The following is an 18422-nucleotide window of genomic DNA, read 5'->3' as shown; positions in this document are numbered from 1 at the left end:
TTAATTAGCAATTTCGAGCCCTGATTTTTGTGAGCTGGCTAGGTTTTGTTGTGCGCGGAAAAGCTCTGGGTAGTGCGCAATTGCGCACACACGCAGCTTAGAGGGAACATTGCGCTGGATAGATTTTCTTGTGCGCTGAGAATGTGCTGGCAGTGCGCGATTGCGCACGCGCGCAGCTTAGAGGGAACATTGGTGACGAGCATAAATTTACTTCCGCTCGTGAGGGGCCAGACGAAGTGCAAATCACAGACGCATTATGATGGAAAAACAACATTGGAGCACAATTTCCTCCACCTGGTTGCGGTTAACCGGGGGCGCCCTCTGGAACCATGCCTGGAGGTGGGGTCCTCTGGTGAGCGCCTGGTTGCGGGGTCTTCACTCATAGGGTTTGGCCGGGCAAAGCCTGAAGGGACCCTGAGGGTCCCCCTCCCATGGGCTCACCAATTGTGGGAGGGCCCAAAGGGGTCGGGTGCGTGGAGAGCCAGGTAGTAACCAAAGGAGGAGTCCTTAGCGCACTGATCTCCGGTTACAGAAACTGGCTTTTGGGACATGGAATATCACCTTTCAGGTGGGGAAGTAGCCCACGTTGCTCTGTGATTTGAAGGGTTTGGACTCTACAAACAGTTTGGGCTCTGGTACCATCTTCTCGAGAGTCTTTGGACACTCTTCCACTCCGGAGTTACCCGTGGCGAGAGGCGCAGGGTCAATATGGCCATAATGGTTGCCCACTCTGAGTGGGCGGACGGGTACTTAATAATGTTTGTGTTTATAGCCCAAACGGCAGTTCAGAGCACTCACACTTCTTGGTGTCCTTGGAGTGTGTGCTTGAGGGCTGGGAGACTTCACCGCTGGGACCTTGAGGGGTCGGATTGGGAGGAACGGCTCATACGATCTAAACCCAAGTGGTGTTTTGCTATTGTATTGTCTATATCGGACACCATGTTCAAACATAAGGGTACATTGAGTCCAAATTGACCACGTTTCGTGCCTCCATCGTCGATGTGGCTGATTGGAGCTGTGGCCGTAAGTTAGTTGGTGCCTGCCACGGCAGAAACACTCTGTCCCGTTGGAGGTACCCAGCTGTGAGGGATGCTGTGAAGTCAAGTCAAGTCAAGTCAAGTCAAATTTATTTATACAGCCCTTAATCACAAAAATGTCTTAAGCTAAAGATGGAGTCTTATCGAGACATCCTGGCCTGTAGGACTCTGGAAGCAGCTGGCAGGTGTAGGCTGGTCAAGCAGAATACAGCTTTGGCAGTCGCCAAGGCAAAAACTCGGGCATTGGAGGAGTTTAGTGAGACCATAGGAGGCAAATTCTGAACCACTTCAAGGAAATCCTGGTCCACCACCCGGCGTCTTAGGGGAAGGGAAAGCGATGTGCAATCAACACTGTTTATACTGAATATTAGCACTCCTGACCTCAACCCGGGACGTTGTGAAACAGTGGGCAGAATACTTTGAAGACCTTCTTAATCGGCTCTCGCATCATTGGGGTTGAAGTCACTGAGGTTGTCAAAACTCTCCTCCATTTCAAGACCCAAGAGTTTGATGGTATCCGCCCGGAGTATTAAGGCTCTACATGATGTGGGCAGGTCATGGTTGACATGCCTCTGCAACGTTGCATGGTCTTTGGGGGCATTACATCTGGAATGGCAGACTGGGGACAGAAGAGTGTGTTGCAACTACAGAGGAATCGCACTTGTCAGCCTCCCTGGTAAGGTCTTTTCGGGGGTACTGCGGAAGAGGGTCTGTCAGGAAGTCAAATCTTGCATTCAATAAGAGGAGTGTGGTTTACATCCATGGTGTGGAACAGTGGACCATCTGTACACACTCTGCAGGGTCCTTGGAAGTGCATGAGAGTTTGCCTATCCGGTAAACATGTCTTTTGTGGACTTGGAGAACGCATTTGGGAAGCCCTGCTGGTCCACATTGCCGGCAGTAAGTTGGATTCGTTTCCAGTGGGATTTGGACTCTGCCAGGGCTGCCCGTTGTCACCAATTCTGTTCATAACTTTTATGGACAGAATTTCTGGGCGGCCTCCGCATTGCATATCTGCTTTTTCCGGATGATGTGATGCTAATGGCTTCCTCAAGCCTTGATCTTCAGCTCTCACTGGAGCGGTTTGCAGCCGAGTGTGAAGCGGCTGGGATGAAGATCAGCACCTCCAAGTCCGACACCGTGGTTCTCAGCTGGAAAGGGTAGCATGATCCTTGTGGGTAAGGGATGAGATCTTTCCCCAAGTGAAGGAGTCTAAGTATCTCGCGAAGGTAGGAAGTTACGGGAGCTCGACGGACGGATAAGTTCAGCGTCTCCCATCATGCTGGCCCTGTACCGGTCCGTCGTGGTGAAGAAGGGGCCGAAGGTGACGCTCTCGATTTACCAGTGGATCTACGCTCCTACCCTCACTTATGGTAATGAACTGTGGGGCATTGCCGAATGAACAAGATCCCTGATACAAGCGGCTGAAATGACTTTTCTCCGCAGGGTGGCTGGATTCTACCTCGGAGAGAAGATGAGAAGCTCGGTCGTCCAGGAGGATCTCAGTGTAGAGCCGCTGCATCTGCGCATTGAGAGAAGCCAGTTGAAGTCGCTCGTGCCTCTGATAACTAGAACATCTCAGGATCCTGTAAGATGAACTGGGCGAAGTGGCTGGGGATAGGGAGGTCTGGGCTTCCTTGCTGAGGCTGCTGCCCCTGCGACCAAACCCTGGATAAGTAGAAGAAAAGGGATGTATGGATGGAACCCCACACCTCCACGCCCGAAGCCCCCTTATTTTCTCTAGCCTAATCTCTTTAGGTAGAACCGCAATCATACAAATAAGTAAAATAAAAGCAGATAAGGCTGGGGAAAAATAAACTATAAAGGCTATTTGTGCTCAGTTTGGCATTGTTAACATATTCTTAATAGAGAAACCATTCTACTTTCAACTTTTTAAGTGTGATAAAATTATAGTTTGATTACAGTTTGAATGTGCCTTTGTATAATTTTATCCTCAAAAGTACCTTAACGCAGCCAAAGATTTCATCCAGGTATTGTTTGTCTTTCATTACAATTGTAAAGTGTGTTCCACTTAATGATTGTGTCCCACTTATCGTTGATGTTAATTACTGTTTTATATCTTCATGTTTGAAGTCTGTAATGTGGCAAACGGTCACAAAGTTAAAGGGGGCCAAATAGTTTTGCAAGCCACTGTATTTTTTCTCCCTTCAGACAAAAATGACGCAGAAGTCTTTCAGAGATAGCGCCTGGCTGTGTCACCTCCTTAAAACGTGGCTCTCCTCCCTATCTATGTTTCCTTAGAACTATACCGCATCATTGTTTAAGCTTTGCATGAATAATTTGCTTTTCTCCCTTCATGGGGGCTAATCTTTATATTCCAAGGTCAGTCAAGCAGCTGGCCGGATATTTTAACTTTCGTTTCTCATTTATTATGATACTGTGATAACTTACGACCAGCATTATATCGTTTCAGGTGATCATGTGATCTTCTTTAAGCTAATCAGTTGTTGTTTTACATCTGTGTTTTGAATAAATAGGCCAGTAGTTATCAGATGTATGCTATACCTCTCTGAGCCGATCTGGGAAGCAGATTTAGGGGACAGCTCAGGTGAGATGTGCCTCCGATGTTAGACTTACCCAACTCCATCTTTAACTCAGAGTGTGTTTCCTAATTTACCTGAATACAATTTCAAGTTTTAACCTTGACACCTCAAATGAGACATCCCCTTTAAGGTTTTACTGGCTATAAATTAATTACACAAAAGTCAAGGATTGACTTCTATGGCAAAAACCTTATTTGAGTGTTAAGCAGCGAGTAGACTAAACACTTTTACATATTTGTTGACGGTGTTCTCACGAACCCCAGAAACTATAAAGGAACAGTGAAACTGAAATTAAGTGCTAAAAAGCACAAGGAAATATCTAAACTATGGAGACTCAAGGTGACCACACAAGGTTTCTACGTTTTATAGGAACCCACAGAAGCATGATGTCCTTGATGTCAGCTCCCTCAAGATGAGATGTCATATAAATGCAAATTTATCAACCTATGAACATTTAAAAAACTCAATTTTTACATATAATTCATGTACTTTTGCTTATTATTTGAATCAATATTGTTCTTTATAATAATTTTTGTATTTTACTAATAGGAGGCACTAAATAATACACACTGTCCCTTTGACGAGAGCAGATTATACAAATATCAGGAATGTTGTTTTGTTATTTCTGTTCAGTGAGCCTCTTTTAGCCTTTAAATCAGAAGAAATCATCAATATTATGAAATGACAATGACTAAGAAAATGCAGAAAAAATGCAGACTGTATTATTTAGACTTTTATCTTTAATCGGTCGTTACTCACAAATAAAAGTAAATGAAAAGGAATTTGGCGCCTTGATCTACATATTTCTTTATTTTTTATGATAAATTCACTTCACAAAACAGTTGATTTTGTGCCATTGCTGCTTCAAGACATCATTCCATATCTTTTTGGAAGCACTCGTGGTTTGTACAGTGCCTTGCAAAAGTATTGGTCCCAAAAGAACAATTTGACATATTGCCATCGTTTGGGCTTCAAACCTACAGCTAAACCTCACAATATTTCCCAAGAATTAACAACATGTAAGACACAATCGTGAAAGAAAACAAATGTATTCAACATTTTATACTGTGATAACAAAAAACAAGTTGTAAAGCTGGTGTTGCAAAAATATTGGCCCCTTTTAAGTTAATAGTACAACCTCCTTTTGCTGCGATCACAGCGACAAGTCTTTTTGGGTATGTCTCTATAAGTTTTGCAGACCTTCAAACATAAATATGAGCCCATTCTTCCTTACAGAACAGCCCAAGTTGCAAAAAAATGATCAAGGGAAATTTCTGATTAAAATGCCTCCTTCCACAAAAAGCCATTTTTCTCAGTTTTCCTCTAAATAAATATTTACAAGAAACTTAGCAATGTTCAATTGTTGTTTACTAAACCATGGTAAAAGCTGGAAGCATATATTTTTTTCGAATAAAAGATAATGGTTCAGGCTTTCTTTTGACATGTCTTATGCCTTTATAGTTAAAGGACAAAAATACTGTAGGCCTTCAAAAATGAGTCATAATTGGCTGGTACCTGCACTTCCCATTTGAGAGAAATGTCTGGCATTGAATGAGTTAATCAATTAGCTGAATGCAACCAAATATCTGAAATACAATCTGTAACACTCTCCCCACATCCATTACACTCAAACTCGAGTACATCAAATGTCCAAATCTAATACTGAAGGGTATCGTTTTCAATGGATTGCACAACTCAAATTAGAGTGTCCAGTTCATGTTTTTAGGTGTTTAACCTCCACCGACACATCTGAGTCCATAGATTGGGTTTATTATCAGACTTTTGATTCTGATCATTTGAAATAAATGAGCAAAGCATGTCCTCAAGTGCTGCTATCCTGCATACTCAAGATCGTTAGACTTAACCCGTGGTCTTTAAAGGCCCCAGTTTTACATGCTTGGGACTTCTTTTAATCTTTCAGCAGACATGAATTAAAGGATCAGAACCATAATAAGACATGATTCCTGATTATTTTAATTAAGTCACTAAATCTGGTACATACTGCAAGAGCCTCTTCTGCATGCTAACATTCATAGCCCTTAATAGAACCCATTTTGCATGTTTTACATCAGTTTTAGACCACGACTCAACTTTCTGGTCGTTGCTTTGAAAACTTTCATAGGGGCCTAGCCAGAAAATAATAAATGGCTGATTGATGTTTTCATTTTTTTGTAAATGCGGATAGTCTTAAATTACAGAGACACCTTGCTACTCTTTTATTGTTGGGTCACTGCATTGCTGATTTTGATCAAATTGTCTTTACTGTAATTGATATCAGCTTATCCTGCATTGTGTTCTGCAGCAGACACCATAAAGCAAATGCTACCATGGGGGCAGGTTGGAGAGGGCTTTGAGTGTTGGGTGGGCGTGACTGTGGCTGTGACTGAGATAGGTTGGTATATACTGTCAGTCAAACAGCCAGGGTGGGTGGGCGCGCAGGTCAATGTGTCCACCCAAAACAAACGGCGAAGCATGGCTATAGCCCTAGCTAGTACTTCAGCAGCTCGTTATATTGAAAATAATTTAATTAAATCTGACTCTGAGGAAAGTCAGAAGAGCGCCAGGAAATGGTGATCACCAGCTGGTGCTGCTTGCACTGTTATCTGGTCCAGTAATTTACTGCGGCAGCATAAGGAGAGAAGGCAATAGCACCGCTGCAGGTCCAGCCAACTTCGGCTAGACTATGTAACAACTCTTACAAGCTACCCCTGCCGAGCCTGTATCTCACTGTCGGATCCATTACCCATTAAATGGATGGCCTGGAGTTACAACTTATTGGAAACTGCTGCATTCAGGATGGTTGAATTTTAACGATCATGGAGACTTGGCTATCCCGAGGACACCCAATGTAACAAGCCAGGTGCTCTCTAAACCGCTTTCTTGCACTGAAAGGGGAAGCCCACCGATTTTGTTTTACTTTTGTATAATAAGATCATTTATTCAACTGAGACAGCCCTGATTAAGGTAACCAGTGATCTTCTACTGGCAATGGACTCCGGGGCTTCATCACTCTTGCCCGCTGCTGGACCTTAGTGCTGCCTTTGACACTGTGGACCATAGTATCTTACTAGAACAGTTGGAAAAATTGTTCGGTCTCTCAGAAACTGTCCTCTTATGGTTTAGATCCTACCTATCAGATAGGACGCACTGTGTTAAATATGGTGAACTGACATCTGAGCCCTCTAGAGTTACCTGTGGTGTTCCGCAGGGTTCAGTACTTGGCCCCCCTCTTTTCAGTATTTACATGCTTCCATTAGGTAATATTATTCGCAAGTATAATATCAGTTTCCTTTGCTACGCAGATGACACTCAACTATATATTTCGATGGAGGAATCTTGCCACACTAAACTGTGGAAATTTGGAGACCTGCTTCACTGAGATAAAAGAATTGATGGTCCATCTAAATGCCGTGACTTCTGAACATTGACAAATGTAATATCACCCAGAGTGACTCAAATGACTTGACTTGATTTGACTTATAATCCGTTGTGCCTAAAATAATAATACTAGATAATACAAAATAATAATAATATTATAATAATAATAAAATTGGAAATGCATAATTGCAATAAAAAGCAACCTAAGGTAACTGCGAAGGAATCTTCTTTTGTGTTAGTACAATATTTCATAATGATAGTTTGTTCCATTTTATGCAACCATAGTTCTCATAGTGCTTTGGTTATCACTAGTTAACTGCTTTTCATCTTGCATTGTGTTCTGCTTTCTGATTGGCTAGTCGGAGGAAGATGCTTTTCATGGCCTAAAAAGCGGGTCATCTCCACTTGCTAAACCTGCTCCTAAACCACATGCGTGTCTTTGGTACTCCCTAGTGGCTCACTCAAATATTAGATTTATGTAAGACAGCACCCGAAGATTAATACGGTTTTCCACAATGGCTATATGATAGCGGCAAAGTAGCACGTAAAGTGAATTGGATCAGGTGCATAATTCATAAAGTTGTGCAATGAAATAGTAAAATTATATTTAAAATCATACTTTGACACTACAGAAATTAGTTGTAATAAATGTTTATGAAGTAATACGGTACAGTACTTTTTTGAGCCTGTAAATTGTGTTTGTTCTTGAGTAATACATAATTATTCAAGAAAATAAAGGTTTTTACTTTGCAGGTTTTGACCTTTCGCGCCGGGTGGTGTTCTGCCCCCAATAACCACGATAACCGAGCGATAGCTGTGTTATGTGACTTATTATCTGGTGTAGCTCATATATGAAAACATGTTTCCAAAATATTTTTTGAAGGAGCACCTTATATTCAGGTGTGCCTTATAGTCAAGAAAATAAGTTATGTTCATAATAATTTTCTAGTTAAAACATCCATTCATGTGTCCTGTGTTTTTATCCCCTTCTTTGAGATGTAATTCAGACACTTGCAAATTTAGAAGTTGAATTTTTGTTGTTGTTATGTCAACTTTCAACTGGGCACAAATTAGTGTACATTTTTTGATTTAACACTTAAGCCCGACTGAATTGAAAATTAAATAGCCATCTATTCACTTGAATACATTAGATTAAAATAAACAATTCTGTTCAAGCCATTATAAAAACCATGCAGGATAGTGGTCCTCCGGGAGAGGTATGGACGGTCGTACTGTAGATGTTTTTCTTTGCAATGCATAATAAAGTAAACAATGCCCCAGATTTAACAATTCATTTGGTGTCCCCCAATTATACACAAAACATTTGAGCAGTCTTGTACATTTATATTAAACTTGACCAAGATTGCAGGCAGCACGGAACCTCCCAAACGGTGTTGCTGCTTTGTGATTCATCACCAAACTCAGAAATTATTTTAGCATATAAACTGTCTTCTGCGTTCCTTCACTTTGTCTCCCGGCTTTCAAAAGACTTGGAGTCTCCTCTAAGGCCATTGACCACAGCTCGGATGGTTCTGAACTTGTCCATCCTTCCGTTCTGGGGCCCCCGATTAGTTATAACTGTACGCTTAGACGGACTAAGGGAGCACTTCGCCACCAGGCGGCGCTCCTTCCCGGGTGTGCGGCGAGGGATAGTCCTGGTGCCAAGTACATCTGGATTCTCAGAGTCTTTAATGACCTCACACAGGTAGCGGGCCAGGTCCTGTTCGGAAACAGAGGGCGGCTTCTTGGAACGCCGGAACATGAGCGGGGACACCGGAGTCACTGTCTCTGAGCGGGGCCCGGCCAGACGCGTGCCAACAATGGCATTGCCATTGCCATTGGACAGCACCTTCCTGCAGTCCGCCTGGGTAGGACTATGCTCGGGACAAGAGGGCACGACCTCCGGATAAGTGCAGTGTAGCGACTGCACAGGGCTTGGATGGAGGGAACGCTGCAATTCCGCCAGGTTAAAAGTGTTCTGTGGGGAAGCAAAGCAGCATTTACATTTTTACAATTGTGTCATCTTTTTCAAAATTCAAGATGGAAGCCAATTGTTGCATTTTGTTTTTTTACCTAAAAATAAAATCAAAGTCCAGATGCACGTTTTCGGTTGTATCGTGATCCAAACCCGGGTCGCCGCGCAGAGAGAGCATAACTCTTACCACTGGACTACCAGTGATATAGATGACATGTTAGATTAGGCCTCTCCGATTTTAGATTGAAAACTGGATCTGACCTGCTAGGTTGTTGTGACCTTTCTTACTTTCATCTCCTCTTATCTAAAAGCACTCTTGCACACATTATCCAGTTTGAACGGGTTAAGACCACTGGGACTCACAATAAGACACGGCCAAGGCCGATTTGTTCCCACCCTGCTTGCGTGGGCGGCTAAGACAGTGAAAGACTAGGCACTATCTTAGATAAGACAGTTTTCTTCCGCCTCATAATTAACAAAGTTCCGAAGTTGTGGACTCAATCTTTTTGGCATCCCGTAAATAGTTAAATGAGAATGTGCAGCCTCCTGGCTCTTATTTCTAGTATAGCAAGCTTGTAAGATAAAAGAACCGTGTACGGTTTGGGCCGAACCGTACAGACTAAAGAAAAGGCATTGCTTTTTTTCTCATTATCACACTATTTTAATTACCGTACTAGAGACAAATGTTACTTTCTCTGTGAATTTCACATGTTACAATTCCAATACATCTGCCACTTACAGTGCTTTGAATAAAATAATATAACTGTAGTAACATGTGAAATGCACAGACAAATTCCTGTGTGCTCACATCTAAGCTGACATTTGACCTGTTAAGACTTCGATGGCACAACAAAATTTATATTTCATGAACTTTTATTTTTTAATCTGTGAAGAACCCACATAGTGTTATTTGGTCATTTATTTCATAAATAGTGTTACTATTTCTTTTCTGACTTTTATTCTTGAAAGAATTTAGAAGGTTTCATTGTCACTATCTAGAAAACAATACATTTTATGTTTAGGCACTTCTGTAATTGTAACACTTTTTCTGTTACAGACTGATCTCGGACCCACATCAGAAGAGGGAAAAGCTGTGTGGCCCTAACAGGAAAAAGTCTGTGGAGCCCTGGTTTAGACCGATGAGGCTGTTCTTGACAGTTGACACAGAAATGCAAATTGCGCTGAAATTAGGAGGTGCTGAGAAGTGCTGCACAATTGGTTAAACCAGGGGTTGGGATCGTATGTCTCGCGAGACAGATGTGTCTCTCTTTGCTGTGTTGGAAGTAGCCCGCTACAAAGGAATGCCTTCCTGGAACGTAATCACTTTTCTAGGTAAGAGGTACTAAAACGCATTATCAAAAAATGTGTGTATCGTTACAACATGGTGAGTTACTCCGCTACTCGCTAAAAACAAATCATGAATTACAATGTCCTCTCATCATTAACTGTTGCTTCTTTGATCACAACGAAACATGCTACCTTCAAGTACCCAGCAAAACCAAACTGAACAGAGCTGTTAAATGTGGGTTTATTTATATTTACCTACAAGATACAACTGAATACATTTATGTTGGCACTGTGGCACAGAGTACGAGGACACTGAATTGACAAATCGTGATAAGCTGATGTTCTCACTGATGTGTGTACTCACATCTAAGCCAAATTTACAATCAGGGGGTCAGCTTATATGCACCTATTTGGTTCTGTGAATGGTATGCAGCCCAACGAAATCAATGGTGCAAAAGTGAGCTCATAATTTACAGTAAAAGAATGCTGAGTCTTGGTGTTTTTATTTGTAAAATTATTTGCAATAAACCACGGAGAAAAAAAAAAAAACATCCTGGACAAAAATTGAGAAGTGAATTTTTGAGTGGTTTAAAGACCAAATAAATACGGAGTATCTTGGCTGTGTTCATTTGCAACCTCTCAACTTTGCACAAGCCAAAAATATGAAGGGTTCACTGCTACCACAATGTGTTACGACCTCAAAATTTGAATCGAATGTCCCGAAATGCTTTTTGTTACATCAAGGACAATCCATAGAGTCCAACCGTGTAAAATATTGACTCCAAAACACACGATAATGCCGACAGATGGATAGGAATCCGCCTTAGATATCTCTACTCCGTTGGACGCTGCTTTTTGTAATCCGTTCATGTCACCACATTATTTCTGTTTATAAAGAAACTGACTATTTGAATTAATATTAAATAGTTAGCGCTCCCCTTTCGATTAACACCTTTGCCATCATGTGGGTTTGTTAATGCTAGTTTAATTGTTGCACAAAACACGAGCTTACATTAAACTTGCGTCCTCCTCGAAACATGTTTTTGACGTGTCTCACTCTTATCTTTCTTGTCGGTGCGCCCCTGGCGGCCGTTAGACAAAAATCATAAATTGGCCGCATTGTTGCATAAGCCGCAGGGTTGAAAGCTCAGGAAAAATGTTGCGGCTTATTGTTGGATTTTTACGGTACAAAGTTACTGTTAGAGTAACACGCTACTTTTAGGTGTCGATAAACTGGTGGGGTAATGGAATTACTTTTTAAATTAAGTGAACAAAATGTAACAGCGATGTTCTCTGTGTCTTTTAGACAATAATATGCTTCAGAATACACATGTGGCGACTTCTTTTGAAAAATGACAAATGATCAATGATGAGCTAAAGGACTTTTAAGACAAATTATTGTTTTTGTTGTTTTAATTTATTTATTCTGAATATAAATCACAAGCAGTGCAAGGCTTCCTGAGAATTGTCCAAAAAATTTGGTAAGTGAAAACATGTAAAAATGGAAAAAAGAAAAATGAGGAAGCTACATATACCACAAATCAAAGTAATAGGAAACAAAAGACAATTATAAAGGAGTGAGAAGAAGCATAGCTTATTGGGTCTCACTCCTTTAAAAAAGCAAGCAAATATAAATATATGTACGTGTAACGGGTGTAATAATAACTTTTGTTTTATTGAAATTCCTGCTGAAATATGTGTATAGTTTTTGGTAAATGTCCTGCAATGATGAGTACAACAGTGCTATCTGCTGGTATGGGGTGGGGTTTGGTTTTGGCTTCTGACATGTGACCGGAAGGCGGGGTTTGTTGGCAGTCTTACCAGAGAGAACTGCAATGGTAAGACACATCTTTTGGTGCTCCACAAAAGAAGTTAATTTTAAACATTATAACCCCAGCTGACAAATCTCTCAACATGCACAGTAATGTAATTGATATTGTCAAGCTGTTTAGGTTTATTTTAGTTTTGTTTCTGTTTTACTAAATTATGAATTCCCCTTGTAGAGATCCAAGAGATGAAAGCCAACAGAAAAGCTAATGTTGTGACTCATCCATTTGCAGGTAACTTGTACCCGTTTTTATACTCATTATTGTTTTTATTTCTATTTTTTCATATACATTAAAAAAGGATGATGTTGGTTAAAATTCAGACGAAAGAAAAATATATTGAATCCATTGTAAACGTTAAAAATCCACTATACGATCTCTTGTTAAAAGTATCTTGTTAAAATGTAAAGATGTAAAAATGTATTGTGGTATTCTAAAATGTATTTTCTGTAAAGTGAAAAGAAAGCTCTTTGATATGCTTTGTTGGCAGTCTTACAAGAGAGAACTGCAATGAGATCAAAGCCAACAGAAAAGCTAATGTTGTGACTCATCCATTTGCAGTAACTGTAATAAAAACCTCATCATCCAGTCCAGCGTGAATGTGGATCTTTCGTGGGACAAGTACACCGCGGTTACATACGTATATACACGGACATACATACATATAAACGTATACAATCCTACATGTATGTAAACTCATACAATCCCATATGTATACTTTCACATGGATGATAGGTATATATATATATATATATATATATATATATATATATATATATATATATATATACCATATTTTGGGGGAAATATTAAACAACGATTCTCTTTTAGTTGTGCGTTTGTATAAAGACCCTGAAATGGCTCCTATTAAGAGACACGCTTACAACGCAGAGTTTAAACTCAAGGCGATCAGTCACGCAGTCGAACACGGAAATAGAGCGGCAGCAAAACAGTTTAACATCAATGAATCGATGGTGCGGAAGTGGAGGAAGCATGAGGATGAGCTGCGCCAAGTAAAGAAGACTGAACAAAGTTTCCGTGGCAATAAAGCGAGATGGCCACAGTTAGAGGAAACACTTGAACAGTGGGTTGTTGAACAAAGAGCAGCAAGTAGAAGTGTCAGTACAATCACTATTCGAATTAAGGCAACAGCGCTGGCACGGGAACTTAACACACGTTCACCAAGACGGAGACAGCGCCGGACGACATACGCCACCATCTGTCAGTGGCTCGTAAATGCCTGGGCTGATATATCAGTCTCAACTGTGGTCCGAGCTTTCAGGAAGACGGGAATTGTCCCCGAACTGCCAGACAACAACAGCGACACTGACTCGATTAATGACGACCTTGATGAGACGGAGCCGGACGTGTTGGATGGCCCATTCACTGAGATAGTCAATTTGAACACTGCAGAAGAGGAATTCGAGGGATTCGTAGATGAGGAGCTGATAGAGTGAGCTTTATGTTTTTCTTTTGTGTGTTTTCGTTTTACATTTTACAGTTATTATGTTATTGCTTTATTGTTATTGTTTTGCACTTGTTATTGTTTTTCCACATTACGAGTGTCACTATATTGCGATTGCACTAACGTTTATTTTACCATGACAGTATCAGACATTTTTTGTGTGTTGACTAAATGGAGGAAAAGTAAAATTTTATGCCTTGCTGTTGTTCAAAGATGTTAAAGATGTGTCACAACACAACATGTGGTTAGCATCTCCGCTGGCTTTCAACACGTTAGCAGCGCGCTGCAGACTGCCCAAACATATCAAATAGTTTTCTTTTCAGTTAACATAAAATACATTTCAGAATATCAACCATCACAATACATTTTAACATACATTTTAACAAGATACTTTTAACAAGTGGTATAGTGTTTTTTTTTTAATTCAACATATTTTTCTTCCTGAATTTTAACCAATATCATCCTTTTCATATATATGAGAAAATAAAAATAGTTACAATAACGAGTGTAAAACGCGTACAATTTACCTGCAATGAGTCACAAGATATCCACAACATGTGGTTAGCACCGCTGCTGGCTTTCAACACTATGAGGGGAATTAGCATTTTAGTACAACGTGCAACGTCCAGCAAAACTAACATAAAAGGCAACAGAAACAAAATGAAAATAAATCCAAACAGCTTGACATCAATCACATTACTGTGCATGTTGAGAGATTTGTCAGATGTGGTTTTAATGTTTACAATTAACTTTTTTTGCGGAGCACCAAAAGATAGTGGCTTACCGTTAGCAGCGCGCTGTAGACTGCCAACAATATCTGCATTTCAGAAGCCAAACTAAACCCTACCGCATACCAGCAGGTGGCACTGTTCGTTCGTCATTGCAGGACGCCTATACAAAAACTATACAACCATATTTCAGCAGGAATTTCAACAAAACAAAAGTTATTATTACGCCCGTTACATTTTATATATATATATATATATATATATATATATATATATATATATATATATATATATATATATATATATATATATATATATATATATATATATATATATATATATATATATATATATATATATTAAAACAGTTTATACATCTAATAAGATAAGCACTGTAGAAGTGATATAAAATGAAATGGAAAATAATCATTGTATGGGATATATGTATTTACAGCGGGGTTCTCAAACGGCCCGGGAGCAAGAATGACCAGGATGACCGCTTTAGGCCCCCACCTTTATATGATAAATAAACTGAAAGTGTGTATCATTTGACCACTAGATGTCGCTGTATTCTGATACACTAAAACTCACAAGAAAGAATACAAACTACGGAGGATCAAAGTGTCCAAAACGTACTGTTTTTCTTCAATATTTTTCTGGGCCAAACTTTTGACAGGTTTTTGTTTTCTTTGGTACCTGTCACAGTAAGATGTTTGACAATTATGTTATCTCCCTCTAGATAAAGGTCATGTAAGGAAAATAAATATTAATTCTCAACCTACTAATATTTAATAAAAAGTCACATCTACTGATTAATTTATTTAATGTTTTTCATTTTCTTTTTGGATTTAATTTTGTGCATGGAATTTTAAACAGTTGAACAATTTTATCAGATTTTTTTTGAAAAAAAAAAAAAAAAAAGACTTGGCCCAACTTCACCTTCACGGCGATCTCCAAGTTAAGTAAATTGCTGTTTGAGACCCCTGATTTACAGTCTTATGATTTAATGAAATTAAATTGCAATTGCTTTTACAGAACGTTCTCAGGTCCGCAACAAAGACCGTCTATTGGCTTCACAACCAAACCTCACTGATGACACTACAAGAGGTGAAGAAAATAGATGGATTTTATTAGCATATTTGGTATTGGAGTAATCCAAAAGTAATTGAAAGTAATCCAGTTAAAGTAACCCTACCCAACCCAGTGTACAAATAAAATCATCCAAACTGTCTGCTTTTTGTGAACGTCTACATAAATTTGTGGTCAATAATTCGATGAACATAGGCAATTTGCTGTGGAACACCAGAAACACCGTACATTGGTGTGCTTTTACAAACTGGTTGAGAAACAGTGCCATATACAGATGCGAAGCAAAATAAGAGGATGAGAGGAAGGGGTAGGGGTGGGCAGATCAATTTTAATCTTGATATTTTTGATACTATGTAAATACTTGGATTAGATCAGAACCATTGTCCCGAGATCGTTACTTAACTCCTCCACCAATTTCTTCAAAGCACTGCTTGTCTATGCAGATAGCACAGCCCTTCTCTCTCTTACCCAGGTCCCTCTGCGATTTTTATGTTTATGCCTGAGTGAGTGACTGACAGGCACACCTTGGGCCCCTCCCCCTACCTGGCCATGGGTAGAAGAGAAGGCCAAATCAATTAGTCAATGATCATGACATTTCCAAGAAAAAACTATTGGTCTTGATCAATACTACCATGATTTTTTTTTGAACGAATCACTACCAATAATTGGAGTATGCCCTATCCCTAGTGAGGAGCTGCATCTTACGTGCTTTATATCAGTGAACATCACCGCCAGTAGTTTTAATTATGTTAAATACAAACACATTCAATGACAACAAACTGGAAAGTGAAACAAAATAAAGAACCGTTACATTTAATTACAGGTCCTTCACATCATTTGAAAGCAGAAATCTCTTTGCACCCAAACTGAAACTTTACTTGAGCCACGTTCTGCCCCCTGCTGCAAATCTTTTTTTCTGCTGAAAAGATAATAATTCCGAGACTTCTCTCAGTCTTGCAACATTCAGTATTATTTGTGAAGAGATGATTGAGGATGTTTAGATGGAGAATCACTCTGTATGCAACACATCTTTATTTGCCACTGAACCGCTGTTTAGTTTCAGCAAAAACTCATTAGTTGTTTATCAGGATGCAGAATAGACTGTAAATGCATATCCATCCAAACACAGTAAAATTTTGGGAGTCATTAGTAAAGAATGAGTTACTGCAGTAACAATGGGCTACAGGGGCAGCTTAATAAGTGAGTGTCTACGCCACATGGATTTCTAAGACAGGGCAGCATTCTGGAAACTTTACAAGGCTGATCAAAGTTCCTGCCGGATGGTGTGTGCTCAATGGGCTGCGATTCAGTTTGGATAAAATACATTTGAAATATGTTTGAACTTTTCAAATCTGGGGATGATGATGATCCTTTAACTTTTCAACAATAATATTTCAAATTATCCAATGCTCACATTTTCCACTTTTCGACTTTTCAGATACTTGATCTACATCTCGAGCAAGGGTGGGCACATTTTTTGAGTCGCGGGCGGCAGGTTGAAAAAAATGTGCATATAGGCCAAGTTGAAAAGGAGGGTGTATGTTTCTTTTTTTTTATATACAAATAGAGTCTTTTTCCAATACCTTGGTTATACATAAGGAAAAGACTTAACATAAGCCAATTGATGGGTTTTCTCGTTTGCATTTACTTGCACAACAACCACTTCAGGTTGTCTCCTGCCCACTGCCCAAAGATGCCTGGGATGGGCTCCAGCACCCCTGCGGCCCTACTGAGGATGAGCGGTGCAGAAAATGGATGGGTACTTGCACAAGTTATGTATTTGTTGAAAAGGGACCATTACATCTAAATGTTTTTTTCTTACACTCAAAAAATACAAGTACTTGACTGTATGGTATACCTTCTCCCTTTTATAAGCACTACATTTGATGATTTGCATTAAAATACCCAATACTTGAGAAGTGTTCTAATACATAAAATGTAGTATCTTCCATCCATCCTTTTTATGTACCGCTTATCCTCACTGGGGTTGCAAGGGGGCTGGAGTAAGGTTAAACGATCTTCAGGCAGTGGACAAGGGACACCGTGAACTGGTTGCCGGTCGGTCACAGGGCATACAAAGACACACAACCATTCACACGCTATCTCATACCTAGGCACAATTTGGATGCGCCAACCAACCTGACATGCGTGTTTTTGGACTGTGGCAGGAAACCAGAGTGCCTGGGGGAAACACATGCAGGCACGGGGAGAACTCACAGGGAGGCCGGTGGAAGCCAGGACCTAATAGCAGTCAGCCGCCGTGCCGCTCAAATTTGAATAGCTTGATAGGTAAAATTGATTTTTTTTAAAAAGCAAGTACAGATAAATGTAGTCAGCAATTTGAATGATGGCCATGATGCACAATGAAAAATACAGGTTTAACGGAGGTTTGCTTTGCAACTGGTGCCAGTGTTTGGCGACATCCAGTGGACATATTTAATCCTTTTTTGGTTATTATTCTCTAGTGCTTCCTGCAACATTGTCTCGCGAGTCGGATTAAATCCATTAACGGGCCTGATCATAGCCATAGGTTGTATTTTGATAACGCCCGATGGAAGCAGACCATTAATACATAATTTTTGGTCCCCCAAATGCAACAGAGGTTCCCACTGTCTAAATTAGCTTTTATTAGCTCCATTTCCAATGTTTTTTTTTCTTCGTTTTACCAAAATAAAAACATTTGCCATTTTTTCTGCGATCAAATTTCTGCCAGACTAATTTTTAGAGTGTATGGTGAGATCATTTTATGTTTCATTTCTAGCATTGTGGTGCTCATTTTATAGAAGAAATATACTATACTATACTATACTATACTATACTATACTATACTATACTATGCTATACTATACGGGCAGCACGGTTAGCGCATTTGCGGCACAGTTCATGTCTTGGGAACCTCCTGCGTGGGTTCAAATCCAGCTCGACTTCCTGTGCGGAGTTTGTATGTTCTCCCCGTGCTTGCGTGGGTTTCCTCCCACATTCCAAAAACATGCATTTCAGGTGAATCGGCCGGTCCAAATTGTCCCTAGGTGTGAATGAGCGAGTGAGCTGTCTGTCCCTGTGTGCCCTGCGA

The 18422-nt window shown here is 40.1% G+C and overlaps 1 protein-coding gene across 1 annotated transcript in view; it reads right to left on the bottom strand.

Moving 5' to 3' along the window:
- Positions 1 to 8302: 8302 nt before the first annotated feature.
- LOC148363332 (neural-cadherin-like) overlaps positions 8303 to 18422 on the bottom strand; it is a 233605-nt gene continuing 223485 nt past the window's right edge. Inside the window, exon 33 of the mRNA XM_088340974.1 lies at positions 8303 to 8957. Within this exon, the coding sequence (XP_088197100.1) occupies positions 8442 to 8957 (516 nt within the window). The 3' untranslated portion in view covers positions 8303 to 8441. The remainder of the gene's footprint in view (positions 8958 to 18422) is intronic.

Source organism: Urocampus carinirostris, chromosome 7 (genome assembly GCF_059441175.1).
Source record: "Urocampus carinirostris isolate Australia breed hairy pipefish chromosome 7, RoL_Ucar_1.0, whole genome shotgun sequence".
Lineage (NCBI taxonomy): Eukaryota > Metazoa > Chordata > Actinopteri > Syngnathiformes > Syngnathidae > Urocampus > Urocampus carinirostris.
The sequence above is the reverse complement of the archived record's forward strand: the minus strand, read 5'-3'. Positions and strand labels throughout refer to the sequence as shown.